This window comes from Penaeus chinensis, chromosome 30 (genome assembly GCF_019202785.1).
Source record: "Penaeus chinensis breed Huanghai No. 1 chromosome 30, ASM1920278v2, whole genome shotgun sequence".
Lineage (NCBI taxonomy): Eukaryota > Metazoa > Arthropoda > Malacostraca > Decapoda > Penaeidae > Penaeus > Penaeus chinensis.
Window position 1 is genome coordinate 20070417 of NC_061848.1, and position 20000 is coordinate 20090416.

The 20000-nt window shown below is 36.0% G+C and overlaps 2 protein-coding genes across 5 annotated transcripts in view; one reads left to right on the forward strand and one right to left on the reverse strand.

Moving 5' to 3' along the window:
* LOC125041545 (galactoside alpha-(1,2)-fucosyltransferase 2-like) overlaps positions 1 to 13669 on the reverse strand; it is a 33376-nt gene extending 19707 nt beyond the window's left edge. The window contains exon 1 of one of the 3 annotated variants that reach the window (XM_047636572.1): positions 13536 to 13669. Coding sequence is in view for 1 of the 3 variants with exons in the window: in XM_047636567.1 (XP_047492523.1) it covers positions 6189 to 7505 (1317 nt within the window). In the remaining 2 variants the exon portion in view is untranslated. Of the gene's footprint in view, positions 1 to 2983; positions 3023 to 6188; positions 8108 to 13535 lie in introns of those variants that run through there. The other 2 variants (XM_047636570.1, XM_047636567.1) reach the window with 2 other exon arrangements.
* A 1434-nt stretch (positions 13670 to 15103) lies between these two features.
* The window catches only part of LOC125041465 (galactoside 2-alpha-L-fucosyltransferase Sec1-like), a 29054-nt gene continuing 24157 nt past the window's right edge, over positions 15104 to 20000 (forward strand). For both annotated transcript variants that reach the window (XM_047636447.1, XM_047636448.1), the window contains exons 1-2: positions 15104 to 15237; positions 15894 to 16034. In XM_047636447.1, the coding sequence (XP_047492403.1) occupies positions 15926 to 16034 (109 nt within the window). In that variant the 5' untranslated portion in view covers positions 15104 to 15237; positions 15894 to 15925. The remainder of the gene's footprint in view (positions 15238 to 15893; positions 16035 to 20000) is intronic.

Sequence of the window (20000 nt, forward strand, 5' to 3'; positions counted from 1 at the left end):
AAATATATATATATATATATATATATGTTTGTGTGTGTGTGTGTGTGTTTGTGTGTGTGTACATATACATATACATATACAAATATATGTATATGTAAAAATACATATGTTCGTTATTGTGCTTCCAGGCAATATAAACATATACAAGTATGTGTATATATGCATATATATACAAATATATATACATACATATATATGTATATATATGCATATATATACATTTATATATATACATATATATATATGCATATATACATGTATACATACATGTATATATGCATGTATGTTTATATTGCCTGAAAGCACAATAACTTCCGCTATTCTCTAAATCAAAACTATATCGCCAAAAAAAAAAAAAAAAAAAAAAAAAAGGATAAAACACACAATAACAAAAATAAGGGAAAGGAAGAGCAAAGAAGACTTTTACACGTACCTCACATTCACATAGACTACAGTGCAGTGTTCTGCAGAATGGCGTGAGGTATGGAGTGTACCTGAAGACGGGGTGGGAGGGGGGAGGGGGTGGGGGAAGGGGGAGGGAGTTAGACAAGTGCAACCGTTGTAAGTAACGTGTGTGACGGGCTAGGGGGTAGGGGAAGGGGAGGGGGAGAGGGAGGGTAAACAAGTGTACAATAGTGAGTACAGTACCAGACCAAAAGAACTATTTTGTGTTAGCTTTACTTCGACTGACTTTAACCCATTCGCCCCATGTGGCAAGAATACATGCCATGCCCACTGTAATACACGTTTATTTGTTGTATTTACACATAGATGGCTCTACAAGTTCTTAATCACCAAATAGCCAGTTATTAGAAACTACCTATCTCACCTGTTTACCCTTTTCTTTCACTTTAAGAAAGGGTCTTTTGTATCATGTCATTGTCTAAAATATTTGAATGACTAATTAATAATCATAACATCAATAACAACAATAACAGTATCGATAGCAATGGTATTAAGTTTCTCGCCAATTCAAGGAATGGGGAAATCAGGAGCGGTAACAAGGGCTTACTGACAGACTCCTTGCCGGCTGAGCACACGTGGAGCCATCTGTATGTAACAAAATTCACCAAAAACTACAGGGGACAGAACATAAATACAGGGCGAAGGGGTTAATATTTCATCGCGGCGTAGTGGCCACACAGTAAAAAAAAAAAAAAAAAAAAAAAAAAAAAAAAAAAAAAAAAAAAAAAAAAAAAAAAAAAAAACATAAAAAGCAATCATACATTTCTAAACAACCACAAAGAATTTAACAGTCTACTTACAACAACGCATGGGATTTTGAACACAAAGAGTCTCGAGGAAATTCCGACTACAGAATCTTAAAATAATCAATCACAGAAATTCATCTTACAACAATTGATCTTACAGTAATTCTTATAATAATTCATGACATAATCATACAACAGTGATTTATGACGATGAGCACCACGAGAGCAAAGCCGGCGGGAAACATTCGCTTCGGGATGAAATATCAACATAAAACCAAGTCACAGATGTTATATATTACCCCAGGGGCGTTAGGGAAAAATAAAGGGTTTTAGTGCAATTAGATAAGAGCTGAAACTTGGCACAAATGTAGAGATGTGTGACCTGAACAACATATCAGAAGTCCCATGGCCTTCCGCGCTTGCGTTGGCCGCCATATTGGAAAATGGTGGCCATATTGAAAAAATAATTGAAATTGAAGCAAACCATTTATTTTCAAAGCCATGTTGGCCTTCAGTTTTTATTCCCTCATAACATTCTTACCTTTCAAAAATAAAAACTTACGGGTCGTAAAATATTTTTCTATAAAACATATTTTCTTAAAACTTTTTTTCCAAAATATTTTTACCATAAAACCCTTTATAAATACTAATTCCATTTAAACTTTTATTAATTTTTATTTACTTTATCATTATATTTACTTTTAATATAAAATATACCTTATAATACATAAAATATCAATTTTAACAAAAATACTTATTTTTTTTTATCATTTTTTATAAAATAATTTTTACAATATAAAAATTTTTTATTTACATATATAAATTAAATATTACCCCCAATTAACCCTATAAAATTTCAATTTAACAAAATTTTCCCAAATTAACATAAAAACTAAATTTCCCTTTTTTACAAATTTTCTTTTATAATTTCTATATTTTTACTTTTCTTTTAATATTTTAAAAACATTTTTAAAAAACATATTATTACTTATTCTATATAATAAATATATTAAAACATTTTATTTTCATTTTTATTATCATTATTACATTAAAAAATTTCTTTTTTCATTTTTATTTAAAAAACATTTTTTTTATTAATTTTTATTTTATTTTATTTTAATTTTTTTTTTACATATTTTTATTTTTATTTAACACCTTAATATACATATTTCATTAATATAATTTTAATCCCTTAATCTAATATAATATTTTTAATATATATATACATATTATAACTATTAACATATATAAATCATATTATATACCAATAAAAATATACAAAATATATATACCCTATATATACAATATATTACAAAATATAAAAAACAATATATATAAAATTTTATATATACAAATATATATGTAAAAGGATCTTTTGCTTTCCTTGGTGCATTTCGTTTTAAAAAACAATCACATCCTTAATTATGTTTTTCACTTTCAAATTTAAAAGGGGTATTAAAAGATGGGCATAACCCATCACCAAAAAAATATAAATTTTCATTTGTTTTAAACCCCAAAAAAATAAATATATATCCACGTCCCAAGCAAGCGTATCAAACGGCCCAGGTGTCACAGGGCTTGTTCAAGCTTGGCGCTGCTCCGATTAATCTCGGGGGCACGCGAATCACAGTATCGTGGCGCCTGGCGTCAGCAACTTCGTTAAGTACATTAAAAGACTGGAAACAAGAAATTAATGTAAATAAAATGAATAAAAGTACCAACGATATACCACGCTATACGGATCAGCGTACTCAAAAGGTTTTCCTACTTACGAGGCGAGGGTCACAGTGTTCACACGAACAAGTGGTATGGCAAAGTGACCGATTACATGCTAGAGTAAACCCAGGTGAGGCACACCTACGCGCATGCGCATTACAACAAGGGGATACGAGGAAACTTACTATTAAACAAAAATAATACTTGTAGATGTACACTTCACTGTATAAATATTTACTTTAAAAATCGGGTTGATAAGGTCCGATATAGCAGTTAACAAATAATTTACACAAAAATGGTAAATATGTTATATAATCCCTTTACAATGCCCCATAACCAAGCATAAAATCTATTGATTTTGTGTCATTTATATAACATATTTACTAAACACAGCGACTCAGAATGTCCGCACCTACATTTTCTTTACCTTTTATGTATTGTATTCTATATGAATAACCTTGCAATGCTAGAGCCCATCTCATTAATTTTCCATTTGAATTTCTCATGTTTTTGAGATATATTAAGGGTTGTTGGTCAGTTTCTAGCACAAATTCCTTACCATAGATGTAAGTTTTAAACTTGTTGATAGCCCAAACGATTGACAAACATTCCTTTTCAATAGTGGCAAAATTCTTTTCCCTATCGAGTAGCTTTCGGCTAGCATAAGCTATAGGCATCTTTGTTCCGTTATGTTCCTGAAGCAAGACCGCCCCAATACCATTCTCAGAAGCATCACACCGTAAGAAAAAGGTCTTCGAATAGTCAGGAAGACACAAGATTGGTTTATCCGAGAGCTTGGATTTTAACTCTAGAAAGCTAGAAACTTGTTCACTCTTCCAATTCAGTTTATTACTTGAATTCTTCTTCAATAGTTCATTCATAGGAGCACAAATGTTAGCAAATTTTGGTATGAATTTTCTATAGTATGAAGTTGTTCCAATGAAAGATCTTAGCTCCTTTTTGGTGACTGGCAAAGGCATTAACTCAATTGCTCTAATTCGGTCTACTTAATAACATTTTCTCCGAGAACAACTCCAAGATAATTTATTCTATTGTACCCAAAGAAGCACTTACTTATACCAGCCGTTAAGCCATGTAACCGTAATTTATTCAGCAAACATCTCAAATCCTGTAAATGATCAAACCAATTAGAATTATGAATTACAATGTTGTCAAAGTAACAATTTGTATTCTTCAATCCAAAAATCACTTTTCTCATAAGTCTAACAAATGTTGCACAAGCCGTTTTGAGTCCAAATGGCATCATTACAAATTGCATGAGTCCTCTGTTTGTGGAAAAAGCAGTATATTTCTTAGATTCTAAAGATAGAGGAATCTGCCAGTAGCCTAATTTAAGATCTATTTCGGTAAAATATTTTTCATTTACAAAATTACCTAGAGCTTCTTCAGTTGTGGGCATGAGTTCACAATCAAAAGTTGTAATGTCATTCAAGCTCCTGAAGTCAATACAGAACCTGTAAGTTTGATCGCGCTTTCTTACGAGAACGACCGGTGAACAATAAGGTGATACAGATGGCTCAATTATGCCTAGCTCAAGCATTTTGTCAACTTCCTTGTTGAAGACATCAATGAGATTATAGGGTATAGGATAAGGTTTCTTGCAAACGGGGTTAGTGGTCTCAAGATTGATTACGTGTTCTATAGACTTAGTATGACCTGGCTTGTCGGTGAAAACATCAGGAAATTCAGAAATAAGAACACTTACAGCATCCTTTTGTCGAACACTCAAATCACATCCTATATTTAAAGATGCACCATTTGTCAATTCCAGATACATAGTCTCATCTACATTATCACAATCATTTTCATCCACAATGCATACATTAACAGTTTTGTTCTTCTCAGGAGTAGTTTCATCACGACGGAAGTATCGCTTCAACATATTTATGTGAAAAAGTTTACTCTTTCCACGCACTTTGATGGTATAATCTACTCCATTATTTTTAACGCCTATGACTGGATAAGGGCCTTTCCATTGCATAATCCTTTTATTGTGATCAGTGGGCAAGAGGACAAGCACTTCATCATTCACCTCTAACTTGCGATTTCTAGATTTAAGGTCATAATAGCTTTTATAAGTCTTGCTGCTTATCTCGGCTTGGGAGACAGCCAATTTTGCAGTTTCCTCTAATCTGGATCTTAATTCGGTTACGTATTGATATGTAGTCTTTACTTCATTATCAATCTCGTCATTAGACCAAAGTTCGTGCAAAATGGTAAGCGGACCTCTAATTGTTCTTCCATAAAGGAGTTCAAATGGAGAAAACTTCAGCGAATCGTTCGGGATTTCCCTGTAAGCGAAAAGAACGGCGGGAAGATACCTATCCCAGTCTCGCGGATGGTCAGAGCACAACTTTTTAATCATTGCTTTCAAGACTGCATTCAGACGTTTAACCGCGCCATTGCAACTCGCATGATACGGGGTTGTGTACAGAGCTTTAACTGACAGCAATCTATGAATCTCGGCCATTAGGTCTGATCGAAACTGAGTTCCGCGATCCGACAAGATTTCTTTTGGGATACCAACCCGAGAGAAAATCTCAACTAAACTCTCTGCGATAGTCACGGTGTCTATGTTCTTCAGACAGACGGCTTCGGGGAAACGCGTAGCATAATCTATCATAGTCAGAATGTATCTGTGTCCGCGGTCGGAGCAAGGTGATATCGGACCGACAAGGTCAATAGCGACACGTGAAAAAGGCTCTGAAATGACGGGAACAGTTTTCATCGGCACCCTCTTAACGCGGCCTTTGTGCGAAACTTTTGACAGATGTGACACGATCTACAATAACGCTTGATATCTGCTCCTGCTCCAGGCCAGAAAAACTTAAGGAATATCTTATGGCTAGTTTTCCTGTGTGAAAAGTGGCCAGCTGTCAATGAATCATGAGCAAGATTTAATATTTTACTTCTGTAAATCTCAGGAACAACCAGTTGTTTTCTATCCTTTTCATGATCGATTTTACTATCTAAGCAGATTCTATAGATTAATCCTCTAATTATTTCATATTTCACTGCTCTATTCTTAACATGGTCTATTTTTCCAGTCTTTACCTTTTCCCTAATTGACTTTAAAGTAGGACATGTGTTCTGAGCATTAATGACGTTAAGTTTACCGATGTCAAGTTGTGACACTGCGGGACACTTCAGAGGCTTACGTTCATCTGATCGTTCCGTCATTGCTCGAGTCTCCACTCTCATAACAGTCTCAAGCGATTTGGAATGGACATCATTACATACCTTAGGCAAATGATTCGGAGACTTAGGAGAGGGGAAATGATCTCCAGACGATTCGAAACGATCAAGATCAAGATTGGCAGAAGATTCATCAGGTTTTGATTCAGGCGGGATTTTAACACCTGGAAAAAGTCCAATTAATATATCTGCAAATTTTATAGGCGCTGCTATGGCATTAACCCAGCCAGAAAAGAACTTCGATTTGATAAAACACCTTATTTGAGGAAAATAATTAGAAATTCCCAAGTAATCATATACCTTAACGAGTTTCCCATATTTATAATTTGATGGAACGAGACTGTCTTTCACAACTATTGTAGAGCAACCAGAATCTAACATTACCTCAGCTCGTTTATTGAAAACATACCCATTATCATCAATTATACACCTGTTTGGTTTTAGTTCAGACTCAAAAACAAAGTTAACTTTACTAGTGCTCATTTTCTTATAATTTCTAGGATTATCAGGACACTGAGGCCTAATGTGTCCAGTCTTACCACACCCATGGCAAATCGGTACATTATCCTTCGCTACAGTCTTATTTGGCTGAGAAAACCTCTGCGATCGACCGCGAAAATTATGCGCACTCCTGTACCTTTCCGCAGCCTCTGCCATTTCGGTAGCACTATTGTAATCATGTTCTTTTAAGAACACCCTTAAATCAGCACTGCAATTATTAAGAATCTGTTCTCTGACTAAAAAATCAAAAAGTGAATGATAATCTTTTTCAACATTACTCAACGAAATCCATCTGTCTAAGTACTGCTCCATTCGAACTACCATTTGAATGTAAGATTCTTTCTCCCCACATTTACTCTCCCCGAACAAACGTCTATACATATCGGCATCCACTGAGTAAGCTCTGAGTAAAGCCTCCTTCAACTTCTCATAGTCTTTCACCGTCTCGTCAGGTAACGATACGTATACTTTCAATGCGTGACCTCTCAAAACTGATCCTAAATAAACGTGATAATCTTGTTTATCCCATTTATGTAGAGTAGCTAACCGCTCAAATCTCTGCAAGTAGCTATCTATTTCATCTTGACTATCGTGAAAGGTAGGCAATCTTAAATTATCGTACATTTGAAGAGACGTACTCTTACTTTCGGCATTAGAACATGCTAACTGGGCCATAGCGAGTTCGTGAGAGCGTCGCTTATCAGCCTCTGCTAATTCTAATTCTATTTTTTTCATCTCTCGTTCAGAAGCTCGCTCCTCGCGTTCCTCTCTTGCTTGCTCCTGTTCTAGTAATCTTTCTACAGCTTCTGGATTCAAACCGAGAGCCTGAGCTTCTCTCAAAGTATCAGTAACTGACTTCATGTTAATTTCGAACAAACAAAACTAAATGAATAACAATTTAACAAACAATTAACGTTATTAATAAAATACCACAAATAAATAGGAGAACAACTCCAAACGTGACATCCACAGCACAATACAAGGCTGATAATCACAGCTACGAGGCACGAGTATTTAGCAGTCACTCGACCCTTACACGTAACTTAGTACGGGAAGCGAATTACGACTTCCGAACATCGAACTATAGGAAACACAGCGAAAACAATTCTCTCATTTACACACGAGAAAATACACTGTCACTATAGTTAACGATAAACATCACTTGCCTCACCTACACCTCCCTTCTGCGCATGCCCGTGGTTTACAAGCACTCACCAGTATCATCACCACGACAGAAAGTCATTTCCTTAAAAGATATACAATGAATTAGACTCTTAGATAAGAAACCCCTATTAACGAAGCGAACATATAATCAGCAATGTAACGATCAATGACGACACCATCCTACTCACTGCGCCAGTTGTAAAGGATCTTTTGCTTTCTCTTGGTGCATTTCGTCATATAATCAATCACATCACTTAATTATGTTTTCACTTTCATTAAAAGGGGGTATTAAAAGATGTCATAACCATCACCATATATATATTTACATTTGTTAAACAAGAAAATAGATATATATCCACGTCCCAAGCAAGCGTATCAAACGGCCCAGGTGTCACAGGGCTTGTTCAAGCTTGGCGCTGCTCCGATTAATCTCGGGGGCACGCGAACACAGTATCGTGGCGCCTGGCGTCAGCAACTTCGTTAAGTACATAAAAAGACTGGAAACAAGAAATGAATGTAAATAAAATGAATAAAAGTACCAACGATATACCACGCTATACGGATCAGCGTACTCAAAAGGTTTTCCTACTTACGAGGCGAGGGTCACAGTGTTCACACGAACAAGTGGTATGGCAAAGTGACCGATTACATGCTAGAGTAAACCCAGGTGAGGCACACCTACGCGCATGCGCATTACAACAAGGGGATACGAGGAAACTTACTATTAAACAAAAATAATACTTGTAGATGTACACTTCACTGTATAAATATTTACTAATATTTACAAGTACTTTAAAAATCGGGTTGATAAGGTCCGATATAGCAGTTAACAAATAATTTACACAAAAATGGTAAATATGTTATATAATCCCTTTACAATATATATATATATATACACACACACACACACACACACACATATATATATATATATATCCACATCTAAACACACACACACACACACACACACACACACACACACACACACACACACATATATATATTATTAACACTTTTACTAATACTAGTACTAATACTAATACTATTACTATCACTAATAGTGTTACTAATACTGTTACTAATACTGAGTATTGGTATATACTAATAATGTTACTATTGCTATTGTTGTTGCTATTAATATTATTACTATTTTCACTGCATTTATTTAATTTGAAATTTTGATTTCAATTCTACGAATGTTTTCTATATCAGTTATGAAGAAAAAACAGTGATCTATATCGTCTGAATATATTGAATGTCCAAAGAGTAGAATCTATAGAAAATCAAGGAAACATTCATATAAAAATATTCTTAAAATAATTATGTATCCCATTTACCTACAGGGATAACTTTTAATACACACCCCAGGGAAGTTATGAAGTCTTAAAGAATTATACAAAGAAAATAATATACGCCTATATTCTTCACCAACTTTTAAACTAGAATCTGCTTCAAAACCGTCATGCAACGTCCCCGAATTATCATTGCTTGAGATGCCCGATGCTTGAGAGGCTGTTTGGGTATCAGGCGAAACTACAGATGGCTAACGTGCCCGCTAATTATTTCCAGGCGAACAAGGAACAAAGGTATGCATGTCCATCATTGCACGAGGGTACAGTCAGAAAAATAAATGTTGTGTCCTTTTGCACAAACTAATATGGCAAATGGTGTCGAATAGCAAGGCAAGGTTGTTAGAACCGTAATACGGTGTAAACAGAGAAGTGGTCAGCTCTTCATTAACCACAAGTAAAGGTAACGATATTTTTCTGGCTGTACATATGTGTATCTGCTTGTGGAATTATTTAGTCATTACAGTTTTAATGTTATGCAGAGTGCTCGGTACTCCCATTTGAATAGAACTACTGTTAATTCGTGTAGAGTTTCACTGACTTCACTTTCTTCGACATTTAATGCTTTTTCATGATTTTCCACAAACTGCTTGCCTCCCTCTCTCACACACACAGACCTTTAGTAGATTCAAACAATGACTCTGGTTATCCTGTGTTGATATTCTGAGCTGTACCTTTATTCAGCTTGTCCTTGACCCAAGTAGAAGGCAAATTAGCTGTTGTTTCTTTGTTTTCAATTATCATTCTCGAAAAAGCAGCTGATCTGTGAGTGTATATATAGTAGTGGAAATTTACTCCTCAGCCATGCCTTAAGGACAGCGTATCGTATAAAGAAAAGGAAAAAGGTTAAATGTGAAAATTAGATTTTGGATATCTTTCACCCTTCAAGAAATTTCCATCATTATAATTATCCCCCAAGTTCAATATTTTCGAAAAACGATTATGCGAGGGAACTAAACTTCCTACATTGAAAAATGTTATGTGTAGCTGCAGAGCTTACAAAATTTCACCTACGACGAAGCCATATTTATGGGGTTTTTAATAAAATTTCAAGATAACTCTATAAGAATTGTCTTTTTATTCATTACTTGGTAACTTCGATCTGCAACCCAAAATAACACAATTTTTTTGAAAAAATTGATAATGCAATGTGTATGTACGAATGCATGCGTTTGCAAATCTAGTTTCCCCAACTCCTAACAGGCATCAGACGAGGCACCATTACGTGTGAGCACCTATATAAGAGTTTCATTTTTATGGTGCCTCAATCACCACCCTAACCGAGCGTTCATTTTATAGGATTGAGTTACATATTATTACGCAAGTGAGGGTATTGGCGAGGCCATGGAAACGAGCTCTGCATATTCAAATATGAATAAAAGCATTTATTCACCGCACCAATCTGTAATGAAAAGACGTATGCCGAATGAAGCCCAGTGAATTTTCAATAAAAATAAAACTGTTTAATGTTCATTAAAAAATATCTTTATATATCTAATATTTCCATGCGTGCTTAAACTGTGTAGACCTTTTGAGGTGGAAAAGGTCTCATTTTATTCAGAAATAAATGTACTACGATGTGAGCGTTCTATTTCTATTTATTTTATTTAATGTTTTGCAAGATTCTTCGATATAAATGTTTACTCAATCTTGCAAATTGGTAACATAAAAGAAATAATACAAAAGGGGGAAAAAAACAGTCAAATTCTACATCTTCTCTTTCTGAAAGTTTTACTCCGGGAATTTAATAAATCGAGTTATAGAGGTTTAAAAGTTAGAAATAAAAGTGTGAAACGCAGGCGTTGCTTGCTCAAAAAATCGAAAAAAGACGGAAACCTTTAATCCACCTTTTACTTCCTTTCAGTTGTCAACAAAGGAGTCTCGAATGTTCTCCTTATGTTCCTACATGTTCTTTCCTGAATTTATGGTTCATTGTCAGAGCACATCGAGTGTGTCGATGTGTAGCATTATCGGTCGGAAATGATATATCAAGTTATATCTCGCAAAAGATAAAGGCAAGAGAGAGTTTTTACCTTGATATTTACTTTTTTAATTGTCATATTATTCCAGGTATCATACATCTGGCTGTACCCTGACAGAGCTTCACATCATGCTGCGAGAAAAGTTTGTGTGGTTAAAAGAATAGCATGACACACAATATGAGTCATACGAAGTTGGACCAGACAGGAAAAACGTAAAAAAATGACCGCAGATTTGAAGAACATACATATTTTCTCCATTGCACAGGTCCAGATGATGAAAACCACTCGCGGATGTTCGAGCCACGGGGTGGGGGCATTGTATTTCAAATCTAAACAAATTTCTTCCCCCGTTCTATGGTTTGCGGCTGATACAGAAATGGTGATAACAGTTTATAAGAGCAACGCACACGCTTATCCACATTTCAAGTAGTAACTTCCATGGAACCAGATTCAGGAAAATGTTCTTAAGTCAACGCTTTTGCACGGCTTAAAGAAAGCAGTGCTTTGTAGGGTGGTGAAACATTTGGCCTCTCTGTTTACAGTATTCACGAGGTCACAAATCGACACTTTGCAAGATGCTTTATTATAGATCATTCAGAATAAAGGCTTATTTACAATGTGGTTTTGGCATATTTCCCAACAAGTAATGTAATTTCCACTGGACCCTTGATGTACAGGAGGATTTAGCAAGGTTCGGTATTTTTGGGAATATGTACACCTCACCAATTGGGACAGATATCGCCTTGGAAGCAAATGGGGTTTCAGGTAGGGATTTTAATGAATACTGTATGTGAAACAGTGACGTTCATTATGTGAATAATAAAAAAAAAATACTGTTCATGGAATTTCTCTCAATAATCTGGAAAGACTGATCGGCAATCTTCTAACAAAACACTTAGATAGGTATATGTCAAATTCTCAAAATTCTTAGGACATGCTAATATTAGCCCCTCCTTGTAGGAATTCTGGCTTTTTTTTTTTTTTTTTTTTTTTTATTCCAGCCATGACTGCTTGATAACCAACATGGCAATGGTGTCTATCCTTTAACTCTATTTAGTTTCAGAATATCCTCTATGACTTCATGACCATCTCGACATATCCAAGCTGAATCTAACATGGCTACCAAGTTGCATCTAACACGCAAGTATATATGGAAGACTTTTTGAACTATATTCCCTGAACCTTTCGCGACCATGTCCAAAACATTCGGCCTTTCCTAAATATGTTTTCCGCAGTAGGATACGTCTGGCAGCGCTGTGTACGGAAGCGGTCACAGATGCTATCGGGCATCTGAGACAAAGTTGTAATAGAGCGTGAATTAATATGTTTATGTTTATTGAAATAAAAAATAAGGTGCCAAAATTTAATTCGTTATAAAGAAAATTAACAGTTGTACCCATCCTTCATAAGAAAAATGTGTTGAATACCAATGAGACAGAATATTTTAATCTAGCCTTCATATTAGACCATGATTGATCTCTAAAATATGAATCAAATTATTAACATGCGAGAGCGAGAGAGAGAGAGAGAGAGAGAGAGAGAGAGAGAGAGAGAGAGAGAGAGAGAGAGAGAGAGAGAGAGAGAGAGAGAGAGAGAGAGAAAATTTTTTTTTATCTCTGTGTACACAACTAGATGGATACACAGATAGAGAGACGCTGGTTCGGTTTATTCCAGATAAGCAACAGGATAATCAAGCAGACTGACTGTCACAGATGCATATCATTAGCGTGCAATGTCCGCCTTGCCTCGGCACTTGTCTCATCAAACACATGTGATCACTTTTTCAACTCTCGCACTTCTGACAAGTTTTTTCTTTTTTAACTCCCGGAAAAAAAGGACTAGGTTTTTTTTTTTTAACAAAACCTCATTTACAGAAAGCAACGGAATGTAAAGCGCCTGGTCTGGAGAAAACCAAGGATTAGATTTCGTTCGTTGTGCTTTTCGTGTCCTACTAAACGCACAAACGTTATTCAAACATACCGTGAGACCTTATTGTTTACCATAAGAGCACGTGGTGACGTCAGTGGCATTTTTTGACCTCCAGCAATTTGTGCGATATTTCATGGTTAAGTGTTATTTCAGTACATCTTTGAAAATGGTTTTGTAATAACAATGGTAAAAAAAAAAAAAAAAAAAAAAAAAAAAAGATGGTCGAAAACGAAACCAAGAAAAAGAGAAATAAAAGAGATACTGAATATTTGCAGTGGATAAAAGTGATGAGGCGGGATTTAGGTCGGAAGGTCCCAAGTAGGGTCTTCACCAAGATAGAAAGGTCATGCCTGTGTAAAGATACCTTGGCAGACGACCTCTCCTGAAGCGGGAAACCTGGGCCACGCAGTCCTTTTCTGAAAATACCGCGGCCTTTCTTTAAAAGTTACTCTTTTCCTCATACTCACCCTTTGAACAAAGACACAGATTATACACCCCTTTTCCACAACCACACTGTTTTTCTTATACTAGATACGCATAAGGCTTCTGCAGGGATAAAACCAGTCACTGAGAGAGAGGAGGATATTAAGGATACGACGCCTTTCGAATAGCAAGGTTTAACGGACACTAAAGACGGCTCAGCAAAGGCGACTTGAACAGCTGTTGCAGAATAACAAATGAGTGGTGATTAAGCTGGTCACCCACGTTGAGTGCAATTAAATGTACTTTTTTCATTGTGCGAGGTAATTGGGAAAAGTAATTTAGAGCGGTTATAATGGTGCTCTTTCTGCCGTCTCTGGTGTTGCTACAACTGTCATTATTACTACTAATATCATTGCACTACTATTATCATCATCATTATCATTATCATTACCAACTCCATCACCATTACCATCACCACCATTCATTACTGTCACCATCATCGTCATCACCACCATTTTTAACATTCATCATCATCACCATAGCCACCATCACCACTATCATTATCACTCGTCACCATCGTCATCACCATCATAATCATTTTCATTCTTTCGTTATTCCCATTTCTCATCATTTGCGAATATATCAGTTATTGAACCATATGCCAGATGGTTTGTTACAGGTAAGGAGAGGTGAATATACTAAGTGTCATGAATATGTAAGACATACTCTGATACATATATTCCTTCCCTCTCCGCTCGTCTCTCCTCTTATTTTTTAAAGCTTTTTTCTGTTTTCTTTTCTTTTCTTTTCTTTTTTCTTTTTTTCTTTTCTTTTTCCTTTTTTTCTCTTCTCTCCTTCCTACTCTTTTCCTTTCCTTTCCTTTACGTTACTTTATATTAATTTCCTCTTTTCTACTTTCCGCTTCTTTCCTCTCCTCTCCTTTCCTCCTTTTTCTTCTCCTCTCCTCGTTCGTTGTCTTTATTGAAAATGGTTCATTCAATCTCAATCTCTCTCTCTCTCTCTCTCTCTCTCTCTCTCTCTCTCTCTCTCTCTCTCTCTCTCTCTCTCTCTCTCTCTCTCTCTCTCTCTCTCTCTCTCTCTCTCTCTCTCTCTTTCTCTCTGTCTCTCTCTCTCTTTCTCTCTCTCTCTCTCTCTCTCTCTCTCTCTCTCTCTCTCTCTCTCTCTCTCTCTCTCTCTCTCTCTCTCTCTCTCTCTCTCTCTCAGACCAGTGCACTCTTGTCCTCCGTAAAATACATTAGACACTTTTGTAGACATTCTTACGCTGCGGGAAAAATAAATTTTTGAAACAATACAAAATTCTTACAGCATGAAAGCCTTACTTGTTTAGCATTTTCCTTTGGTCAATATTTTCTTTGGAAGTACTACCGTGAAATAGTCCAGTAACTTAGAAAAAGAAGGAGGAAAAAACAGTAATGATAAAAGTAGTAACAGAAATATCAGTGATGTTAGTATCGGCAGTGTGAATAAGAGCAGAACAAAGACGACGGTTCCTTTAACGCTCAATATGGGGGCCTTGACGTAAAAGCGATATTAAACGATTAGCATCCCATTAGCAATTCACGTTTAACAGGTGTTCAAGGCTTAGTGCCACCTCAGCTTTGATTATCGAGAGCCACTCTGTCCTGTTAATTTCACTGTGATCGCTTCCTTCGTCTCCCGTGTTGCTCACTTCACTGCGTGGTCCTGTTGCTGCTCGGTTTCCCTTGAAGACCTTGCGCGTCTCTGGTGAGTCTTGATAGCAGTAAAGGTCGGATAAGTGTACAGAGGCTGTTTGTGTATGGTGTTGGGGAATGCTGATTTTATTGTCAATGATATTGGTGATTTTTTGGGTGATTTGAAAGTGATGGATTCGAATGTGATGTTTTTTTTTTTTTTTTAGATTGGTTCTGTTTTTTGAGTTAATAGATCCTCCCGTGTCTGAGATTTCAACTCGGCATTTTCTTCGTACTTTTCTTTTTAATAATTCCTCCCTGTTCCTCATTAAAACCGTCATTTTGCTGGAAATTAATCCAGTGCATACCGGTCATGTACCTGCGTGCTCCTGTCCAGAACCTAAATTCTTAAAAGTCATGAAGCATCTTATGGACCATTCCTTCGTATCCAAAAGGCTCTTGAAACTTGCTACGAAACTGGACTAAATAGGCACTCCTTCAGTCTCCTTCATAGATGCTGTAAAATTTGATTATTTCCTCATGTGAACCTTAGAATAATAATAAGACTGTTGGTTTTAGTTTTCCAATAGTCAGTGGAAGCTTGGTATAGAGTGCCAGTGTATTTTTTTTTTTTTTTTTTCTGGCAGCTAATGGTTCCTAGACTTATCTTGTATTGTTAAGCTTAAAACACAAATCTCCATTACCTAATCTCCACATGTGTAAATACAGGAGACCCCAGAGAAAGACGCGGCACGCAAGAAATGGCCATTTTTCCAAACAAGGTCTCCCGCCTGATCTCGTGGCGCGCCAAGACCACCCACAAGGCTGTGACGTTTTCGCTCGCTGCCATCTGCATCGTCAGTCTTTACGGTGAGAATTACCAATTTTATGGTTTTTATCATTAGATTCCATTTTTATTATTAAATATGAAGTAATTATAAGTAACCGTGATATGTTTGATAAACGGTATATTTTCAAACTGCACTGACTGATGATATGACAAGTTAATGCAAAGGTATATAACATCAAAATCGTGTACACCCTAGAACTCAGTGCCAGATGTGTTATTGCTCACGCTAAGACATTATATGCACGGAAAGAAACGCAAAAACGGGTTTCCTCAGTAAAACGACCATACTAGAATAAGCCAGTCGTAACTACCTGAAAGAGTGCGTTAAAACATCTCCATAGACGATTTCAAATGTAGAAACTGTGTAGAGACTTCGGACAAATGCACACGTGTGTTCGTCTGCCTGCCTGTTATTGCATCCATCTATTTATCTTTCTGTGCATTTACCTGTCTATCTATTTACGTATTTGTTTACCTGCCCATCTATCTATCGATGTATATATTTATATGTTTTATTCATCTATTTATTTACCTGTCCATCTTTCTATCTACCTGTCTTTTTAATGCCCATCTATCCACTGATCTATATGTTTACCTGTTCATCTATTTATCTCTCTATCTATCTTTCCACCTTTTTCCCTGTCCATCTATCTATCGATATGTATATTTTTTACTGACTTTTCTGTGCACATGTTGAACGAATTTCTAAAGTAAATTGTGATTGCATCGAAGCCTGAGCGCCCAATGGATTCAACCAAAGTTTCTTACATTTGCAAATGTCTCTAGGCTCGCAAACTGGAGCTGTCTTACAAATCTATTTACATTTGCCCATTGAATGCCTAACACTAGTGCTGCTGAAATAACTGCAGCATCGAACCATTCTCAGAAGAAACTAAAAAGAAATAAGAGTTGAAATCTCTCACGGATCTCGCCGGTCTCAAAAGACACGCCTCTCTCGCATTGAACAGTATTGAGGACACAACGCACGCACAGGCGCTCACCTCCCTCTTTTCAGAAAGATCATAGCAAAATATCTCTTTCTTCTTCCCATGATGGGTGTGCGGAGAGAGTAGAAGGGGAGACGGAGGGAAAGGGGAGAAGGGGGAGGAGAGAGGACTGGGGAGAGCAGAGGAGGCTGGAGCAGGGAGATGGGAGATAGGAGAGGAGAGAGTATGGGGAGGGGGATGAGGAAGGAGACAGGGTGGGGAGGGGGTATGAGGGTGGAGAGAGAATGGGGAGAAGAGACAAGGAAGGAGGCAAGATGGGGAGGGGAAATGAGGTGGGAGATCGGAGACAGAGAGGAGAGGCTATGGGGACGGGAGATGAGCCAGACAGGGTGGGGAGGGGAGAGGGGAGAGGACACTGAGGGTAGAGGGAGTTGGGAGGGGAGAGAGGACTAGAAATGGCAGAGGCGGTTTAGAAGGGAAGACGGGGAATGGGGAGGAGAGAGGAGAGAGAGGGTGGAGAGGGGAAAGGGGAACTGGAGCTGATGATGATGATTATCATTATCGTCATTATTAGAATAATTATTCTTTGCTAATATCATCACGACAGCAGCCTCTAAAAATTACCAGAATACCCATATTTTCTCCCTTTGCGAGTTAGGAGAATTTCTCTACTGGTGATACAAAATGCTACATAATATCTCTTATTCCAAATAATCGACAGCTGAAAACCTGAACCACTAATATAAGTTTTGAATTCATATCTGCCATTATATCCCCGACTAAAAAGCAACGTTATCCACACGTTCATATCTTCAAGCACCTTCAGGCACAAGAAAAATGTTCCCGGCAAGACTGTAGACATTTGGAGTCGATCGCGAGAAAGGAAAGCAGAATGTTCTACTTTGCTTGTCGAACAGAAATAACTACATTTGCTCTTAAGGGTGTGAGGAAAAATAAATGTACTTTTATTTTCGTTATTATTTTTATCATTACCATTATTATCATTGATAATAATAGTTATTATTATTAATATTATTATTATTATTATTATTATTATTACTACTACTATTATTATTATTATTATCATTATTATTATTATTGTTATTATTATTATCATTATTATTATTATTATTATTATTGTTATTATTATTATTATTATTATTATTGCTATTACTGTTACTATTATTATTTTTATCTTTAGCTTTATCATTATTATTATCATCCTTATTATTATCCTTCTCCTCCTCATCATCATCATCATTACTATTATTACTATTACTATTATTATTATTATCTTCCTTATTATTATTATTATCATTATAATTATTATCATTATCATTATTTTTATCATATTATTTTTGTTGTTATTGTTATCCTTACTATTATTCTCATTATTATTATTGCTATTATTATTGTATTATGATTAATATTGTTGATATAATTATTATTATTATTATTATTATTATTATTATTATTATTATTATCATTATTATTATTATTATCATCGTTATTATTACTATCATCATTATTATAATAATAATTATTATTATTATCATTATACCTACTATTAATATTAATATTATCATTATCATCATTATCATTGTTATCATGTTAATTATAATCATTACTATCATCATTATTATTATCATTATCACTGTTATCATGATTACAATTGCCAACCTCTGTTCTAAAGCCCTTGTGTCGTTCTCACTTCTTCAGTCCCTTAGGCACACTAAGGCCCTGTTTTGAGAGCCCTAGATCTGCCTCACCTCAGGGTCGTGACCTTTGCAATTTCCTGTTGGTTGAGGCTATTATTATCTATTTCCATATATATACTTAACTAACTTATATTCACGCAACTGAACTGAACTAACTCTTTTTATTTCCTTATGTATTCAATTAACGTTATTTCTTCTCAATTTAACTACATTTAACTTTTCGATTTCTTTTTTTGGTGTTTTTTGGTATTTTATTCGTTTTCTCTGCGAGGTTAGAGGGTAAAGGTTCCTGCTTACCGTCCTTTCTGTTTTCCATTTCTTTGTGCTGTGTGGTGCAGCGGTAGCGATCTCGTCTAGCAATCTCTCCCCTCCCCTCTACCCTCAGTGTCCCTCGCCGCCAGTGGATGGTAACCCCGGCCATTCCTTGCACGCAGGAGAAGCAAAATAAAACAGACAGTATGTCACACCAAGAATATCCATTGTAACAAATGGAATCAAGACTCTCTCTCTCTCTCTCTCTCTCTCTCTCTCTCTCTCTCTCTCTCTCTCTCTCTCTCTCTCTCTCTCTCTCTCTCTCTCTCTCTCTCTCTCTCTCTCTCTCTCTCTTGTCATTATTCTCTGGTGCCCAGGGAGAGGTAGAGGTTCCTACTTATTGTCATTTCCGGTCTTCCTTTCATTATCGTATTTATCTGGCAACTATATTTTTTCCCTAATAGTTTCATTATCGGCCTTTCTTTTTTTTTTTTTTTACTTCTCGTAAACTCTAAATCCCATTACAATATTCAACACCATCATCCCATTTCTTCTTTTGTCTTTTCCTATCTCTTATCGTCCGTTATTCCCTCTCTTGATTTTCGTTTTCCACCAAAGATCCTGAAGGTTTTGAATTTTTTGTTTTTCGACTTTTCTTCGTGGATTTTGAAAAAGTTCTTGTTCCTCGCTTAAGTCTCTCTTAAGTCTCTCTCTCTCTCTCTCTCTCTTAAAAAAAAAAAAAAAAAAAATGTTTGTTGCTCTCTCTCTCTCTCTCTCTCTCTTTCTCTCTCTCTCTCTCTCTCTCTCTCTCTCTCTCTCTCTCTCTCTCTCTCTCTCTCTCTTTCTCTTTCATATTTCAAATGAAAATTCAGATAACCTTTATCCATTTAATTGAAACTGTTATTTATATCCTTGTTTAATTATTTGTTCCCTGATTTATCTCTCTCTCTCTCTCTCTCTCTCTCTCTCTCTGTCTGTCTGTCTCTCTCTCTTTGTTTCCCTCTCTCTCCTCTCTCTCATTCTCTCTTTTCTGGCTCTCTCTCTCTTTCTCTCTAATATTTCAAGTAGA